Here is a 6,945-nt window from a genome sequence, read left to right on the forward strand (position 1 = left end):
AATATTTTTTTATCAATTATTATTAAAATATTATAATAATTATGATTGTAATGATTATAAACATATTAGAGTAAATATTTTTTAAAAATTAAAATATATTAAGATGTTTTTTTAAAAAAAATATATATTATTTTGTTGTTTTAATTATTATTAAAAAAAAAATAGATTAAGGTGGATGGTCATTTATCAAAGTTAGGTATATATGTTGGCTCTTCTAAAGTCGAGTGCGTGCGTGTTTTTAAAAAAATTACCGTTAGGATTATATTAGATATAGCTGCTTTAAAATATATTTTAATTAACTTAAAAAGAATAAATGGACCCTGCTGCATCCCATATGGGCCTTTTCATTACCCCTTGGCCTAGCCTATAAATAAGCAGATCAGGGAGTCATTTTTCTCACAAATCTATTCACCGAAACCTCGATTCTTTTCTCCCGGCGATTTTTGTTCTCTGGAGGCGATTGTCTGGGCGATTCTTGTTCTCCGGTCGATTCTTATTCTCCGGGCGTTAACCTTCGATGTCTCCTCCGTCGATCAACGGAAAGCCTCGTCCGCTGAGTTCCATCACCGGAAAGCATACTGCTCTGAGTTCGATGTCTCCTCCGTCCATCACCAGAAAGCCTCCTCCTCTGAGTTCCATCACTGGAAAGTCTCCTCCGCTGAGTTTCATGTCTCCTCCGCTGAGTTTGAACACGGGAAACCCTCCTCCGCTGAGTTTGATTACAGGAAACCCTCCTTCGCTGAGCTTGATGACAAGAAACCCTCCTCCCCAGAGTTTGATCACAAGAAACCCTCCTCCCCTGAGTTTGATCACAGGAAACCCTCCTCCGCTGGGTTTGTTTACAGGAAAGCCTCTTCCGCTGAGTTCGATCACTGGAAAGCCGGTGATCGTAAGGGTTAAGCGGAAGGCCTCCCAAGCAAAACTTGACTCCTTCTGTTAGTTATTTTTCTTCTTCTTTTTTCCCTCTTTGGATAATATTAGAATGGGATATAAAGGTGGGTTTTTGTTTTGTTTTATTTTTATGCGCTCAGGGTTGGAGATTAATGAAAGGCCACATAAAAAAGCATTCTTGGGTCTTGGAAATCTCTCCTTATCTGATTGCGGCACAGGAAAAGGTATAGCCTTCCCTTTCTTCTTCTTCTTCTTTTTTTTTTTTTTACTGTTTTTAATGGAATTATCATAATTTCAATGCATGCATTTATTGAGTTGTTGTTACTTGAAAATGGAGGAAATCGAAAATGGTTTCTAGATATAATCTATGTTCTTTATATGCTAAGGACTTGGAAAGATTGAGTTAAACTGAAATGGGGTAGCATATATCAATGGTCTGCTATTAGCTTATATTAATTTATAAATGATATTGAATATAATTATAGATTTTGTAATCATGATTTCAACAAGAAAAGTTCTCAATGAGTCATTTTGATGATGCATAGCCTTTTATTTGGCATACCTCACATTCATCTTAAAATTTCTGCTTCATGTCGTGTCCAATCACAAGAATTTCTGTTCTGTCTCGTAGTTGTATCAAGTACGCCCTGTAACTCAAAATAGACAGTTTGTTGATTCTTCATCTCTTGTATTTCGATCTCCTCAACTCTGAAAGCTCCAATCCCATAGATTCATATAAGCTTCAATCCCATCTTATTTTTCCATTCCTCATTCAAGAAGAAGTTTGTGCATACAAGTGCAGATTGAAAGAAAGTTGTCATTTTATGGGCTTCATGAGAATAGCAAAAAATAATTTTCATAGGCAATGCCATTGATTCCTAATATGTGATGTAGTCATTAAACTATTCAAATGAGGTAAACAACATAGAAATAACTTTAATATGTACACTAGAGTTTCATTTGGTATATGGCGACTTTAGTTTATAACCTCAAAATTCTTAATAATATTCAATGCCCATTAAGAAAGCATTTGTCAAATTACATAGAGTGAATTACTCCAACCACATTTTGGTCATTGTCCAATATAAAATATGATCCCATGTTTTTTGACTAGAAAATCCATCATCATGGAATGATATTTTGCTCTTTTATTATTCCATTTTTTGCTTTACTGGAAACTTAAAGTGACATTATCAATGACTATGTTGTGTTAGATATCTATAGTTTTCATTATGTCTGTTTATTGCCACCACAAACATGTTACCTAGCCTAAGCATTGGCCAATCAAATGTTTCATCTTTTCACAAAATATTAGTCCCATGTTATTACTCTCGTTGGCCATTTTTCTTCTAATTGGTGTTATATATATATCAGTTTGGTTGCCTTTTTGTTTAGAAAATTACTTGATATGTAGTTTTTTTTTCCTTTGAATTGGGTGCAGTGATGCTGTGTTCGAACACTTAAACATTTGATAAATGGCAGAAACATGATTAGACTGAACAGATAGAGTGGTGGGTTTTTGTGAATGCTTTGTTCATTAGGTTACCACGAAGATCTATCACATGGGTTGAGTTTTTCTATTTTGGTGAAAGGGAATGATGAACTCTTGTATAATGTCCAATCATGTAAACATAAAGCTACTGGAAAGACCTAAGGAGTTCCTTACAAGTTTGTAATTGACTAAGTTTCAAAAATTATAGCCCCTCATGTTGTGTGTTTTGCTCTGTAATTTCTGATAAGTAGCTTTGATTGGCTACCTATTCTGTGAACATATATGACTGAAAATTTCTCATCAATGAGGCTTCTAAAATGCAGTTCTCAATGAGCTTGCAAGTAAGAAGATGTTAGTTCATCGTCTTGAGACAGTTGGGCGCTCCCAGTCTGTCAAAGATGTGCTGCATTCTTTTCTGGTTAACACCTAATCTCTGTTACTCTCCTATGTCATTTGCTTTGCGAGGTGGTTATCTTTTAATATGTTCCTCTTTCTTCCACTTGACATTAACACAGCTTGTCGTAAATCAGATAATCTGATAATTCAGTTTAACTCGTAATCACTTCCTTTTTTTAGAGATATGAATGCCCTTTTGCCTGCTCAAAAATGATGTTTTTGAAGCAGAAGTGGCTAGTGAGGGCCCCAATTTTTAAGTCTTTCTTACGTCTGTTTTATTCCCACAATAATTCTCTCTTTGTTTAAAAAAAAATCTTTCATTCTGTTTGCCAGTCAAATATTTCCTAGGATATTTGTTGTTCCATGGACAGGATTTTCATAGATCTCTGGCAAGCATATTGCCTTACACGCCTAAGATTATTTAGTTACTATCATCTTTCCTTTGAACATCAATTCTCCCATTGTAATCCATTGGTTTAGACTTCATCTGTTGAATCTGTTAGTAATCTTCCTTCTCTGTCTCTCTCTCTCTTTTCAACCAGCAGCAACCTTCCAGAAATACAAAAGAATTTAAGGGGAGATCTCAGGAGCGTAGAAGTTTGTATAAACCTGATAAGGTAATGTATCAATTCAATTTCTTATGTTACATTATCCATGAGAAGATGTTACCCTAACCTAATCTTGCAGAATTGTTTACCTTTCACTGCTGCATTTTTCCTTTGATTTATATCTTCTATTATCGGCACTGCTAAATTGACACACAATTTTATGTAATTTTTTCCATGCATTATATTATGATTCCTACCTTAATTATAAAAATTGCCGAAAGGATGTTTTTGCCAGCACATAATTCTCACGTAGAATTGGTTATTCATCTTTTTAAAATTCACATGTCAAAGAGCTGGAAATTATTCTATTAAATGATATTGAGCATTTTTTCTAAAATCACCTGTAAAAACAAATTTGGACTCATTTTTATTATCATCCTTTGCCTTTCAATTTTTATTTGGAAAATGCATAAATCTTGATTTGCGTACTTCGATTCCATTATTATTTTTTCTAGTTTAATAACTTTACTTAATCCTAGAATATTCAGCATTTTTTTTGCCTCGAATAATATATTCATTCTTGTTGCACTTTCTGTGTCTACAGAAACATGATCAACTGCGGGCCAAGGCTATAAAAGAGCATGAGGTAGATTATTACTCTTTCATGTTATTGAATTGTTATTGCAATTTCTCCGTTGGATGAAACATGCACATTTGAATTTTTGTGTTAGATGTCTTCTAATGTAGCATTTATTTTACATATCTTGGACTTAGGTTTTTTCATTTTACACATTTAGATTCAGTTTGTTGGAAGTATGCAACATAAATAATTTTATGTAGATGCACCAGTTATACACATGACAAGATCAATAATGTGTTTGTGATAACCAAGAGTTTTTCACTGTTATAGTGAGTAAATGTAAGCACAGTTTTACTCTTATATAATCTTCACATTTTCTTATCATATGTCCAAATTTTTTATTCTTTTTGATATATAGGACCCACTTGAATATTACGAGATCATTGGAATGATTTTGACTATTAGTTGTTTGTTTGTGCATTTATATTGGTTTTATCATGAGATGCTTCATTGTCAATTTGTTGCTAAAATTATACAAGATTGAATCTGGATGTTTTTATTCTCAAGATAATGTAACTAGGTCCTATTAAATATTTGAATCTTATAGGATCTTGCTAGAAGTGCTCGATTTGAACAAATATGGAAGAAAAGGGGAAGCATAGATGCAGAAGAATGCTCTTTGTATGAAAAATGTCATTTGTATGATGTTGTTCGAGTTGATGCCGAGGATGAAACTCACCAAAGGGTGCCAAAGCCCAAGTAAATTTAATATTCAGTGTTTCTATTGCTTCTTTAGTGTATCTTTCTACTTTATATAAAAGATTCTTGAATGCTGCAGAGTTGCTCCTGAGGTTGGTGGTGCAATTTTTGATAAGTATTTACCACTTTTAAGGGAATTCCTTCCACAAGCAGCTGAAGAGATTGAACATGACAGGGCAACTACAGAAGGTTCCATCTTCTCCCGCATCTTTAATCTTCCAATAACAACTAATGTTATATTTTATGCTTAGAAACAAGAAATCCAATTTACATACTATGATTAACTTTATATGTAGTTTAAGATCTTCCATGAGATTCTTTATGATTTTCTCACTGCTAAATTTTCTCTTTTATTTATTTTGAACAGATAACTTTGTTTACGACATATATACTATCGGCAGTGGTGTGGACATAGACACAGATAGTATTGATGAGCATCCATTGTATGAAATTAGACATCTGATTTATCTAAACTTACAATTGGAATTTTATTTTGATATTCATTATGTTTATGTTTGATTGCTATAGAATCCAAGTTTATGTGGAGGATGACTATTATGATGGCTCGTCACTACCTGATTATGAAAGTGATGATTCAAATGGTATGATTGTATATTTTCTTTCTTTTTAATTAGACTTATATTATTGTTGGCTAATATTAATGCCTGTTTATTTTCAGCTGAAAACTATCCATGGAACGATTATTGTGATGAAGAGTCTGACTTTGAAGATTCTGACTCGATTTATGATCAAACTGAAGAGGAAGATCGAGAGGACTGGAGATGGGGATATCGTTAAATTTGTCTATTGTATTTGTGTTAAGCTTAAACAATCACTTTAAAAGCTGAAGCTGAAAATGAGAATGAAAATCCTGTCATTGATTTAGAAGATTTCTGACTCAAATTATGAACGACTGGAGTAAAGGAAGCTGGAGAGTACCGGAGATGGGAATATCTCAATTTGTTTAGTGTGCATATATTAAGTTGAGGCAATCACTTTCAGTGATCGTCTCATTTAGATGTATATTCTGTGTTGGTGGATTTTTGTTTTAGAAATAGATGTCCAAAGTTGGTCATTTGTAATTTGTTTCGTGGTTAATGTAATAGGATGATGTCCTCATGTTAATATTAGTTCTGTGCAAATTACCTGCAAATCTAAAAAATTAATTTTTTATGCTAAATTTACATAAATTTCACAATTTAAAAGTCGATAAGTTAATACGCCGCTATGTATGCATATGTAGATTACAATAGTTTTTCTGATAATATAAGCACTTCTGAAGTCAAAATTTAATTTTTTTTGGGATAATGTACACACTTTTGAAGTCGAAACTTTCTATGTATTACAAATCAATGTAAAATACAATCGATGATCAACGATTAGATCCTCCTACTTCCCATTGCTCAAGGAGTAGTCGGTATTTGGTGCCAAAATAAATATGAAAAAATGGTAACAATGTTAGATCCAATAGATACCGCTCTCGTAATTAAACTTTATCATCCATCCTGTTGTCAGCAATACCGATTTTCAATTTATAACTGGAGTTATGGTACTGTATATATGATTGTGATATTTTTATAAATATAAAATATATTAATTAAAAATTTTAATTTATATATATAACTTATTTTTCTACATCTGTCCACGATGTCTCTATCACGGTCCATGTGCTTACGGGAGCCTCCGTTGTACGTTCACATGCGTCTCCACCTCGAGCTCGCGGGCTTCCCCACTAAGACCTCCATTCGGTGTCCCCACCTCGTGCCGCGGGCATCTCCGTCACGGCCCGTGAGCTCACAGGCGTCCTCGCCTTGCGTCGTGGGTATCCCCACCGTGACTCGTGTAGGGCATCCTCACTCTGCCTTAAGCATATTGGCATCCACACCGCGACCCCCGTCTAATGGGCATCCCCGCTCGCCCGTGGCCATCCTACCTGAATTGTAAAGGTTGAGGTGGCCTCCGGCGCCCCGCAAAATTAGCCGTGGGATAACGACACTTACGTGATCCCGCGATGCCTGTGTTAAGTGGTGGATGGAATGATAATTTAATCCATTTCACTTGTCACATAATCAACGCCAAAATAATTACAATTTATCGATTTATCAAGAACAAGAACTAATACAATCTGTGATTTCAGAGGCCAAGATCATATTTTCTACCTCCAACGTATTATGAGGAGAGTCGTCCATCTTCAAAATTAGTCAAAGAAGTTGGGACACGATTAAAAAAAAAACAGAAGGCCACTAGCAAAATTTACGAGATGCAAACCGCCATGGTTG

The 6,945-nt window shown here is 34.4% G+C and overlaps 1 protein-coding gene across 1 annotated transcript; it reads left to right on the forward strand.

Moving 5' to 3' along the window:
- Nucleotides 1-406: 406 nt before the first annotated feature.
- On the forward strand, nucleotides 407-5,798 carry LOC122052574 (RNA-directed DNA methylation 4-like). Its single transcript, XM_042614163.1, has 10 exons — nucleotides 407-935; nucleotides 1,032-1,115; nucleotides 2,707-2,801; nucleotides 3,325-3,396; nucleotides 3,932-3,973; nucleotides 4,515-4,666; nucleotides 4,746-4,855; nucleotides 5,034-5,109; nucleotides 5,195-5,268; nucleotides 5,346-5,798. The coding sequence occupies exons 1-10, from the start codon at nucleotides 518-520 to the stop codon at nucleotides 5,462-5,464; spliced, it is 1,242 nt and encodes a 413-aa protein (XP_042470097.1). The 5' UTR covers nucleotides 407-517; the 3' UTR covers nucleotides 5,465-5,798.
- Nucleotides 5,799-6,945: the final 1,147 nt, after the last annotated feature.

This window comes from Zingiber officinale, chromosome 3A (genome assembly GCF_018446385.1).
Source record: "Zingiber officinale cultivar Zhangliang chromosome 3A, Zo_v1.1, whole genome shotgun sequence".
NCBI lineage: Eukaryota > Viridiplantae > Streptophyta > Magnoliopsida > Zingiberales > Zingiberaceae > Zingiber > Zingiber officinale.

Bases quoted from the DNA above. Each gene is read 5' to 3' on its own strand.
- LOC122052574 (XM_042614163.1), top strand. From the start codon at position 518: ATGTCTCCTCCGTCGATCAACGGAAAGCCTCGTCCGCTGAGTTCCATC. The intron at 3,397-3,931 runs GTAATGTATCAA...CTGTGTCTACAG, and splicing joins GTTTGTATAAACCTGATAAG to AAACATGATCAACTGCGGGC. The intron at 4,667-4,745 runs GTAAATTTAATA...TGAATGCTGCAG, and splicing joins CAAAGGGTGCCAAAGCCCAA to AGTTGCTCCTGAGGTTGGTG.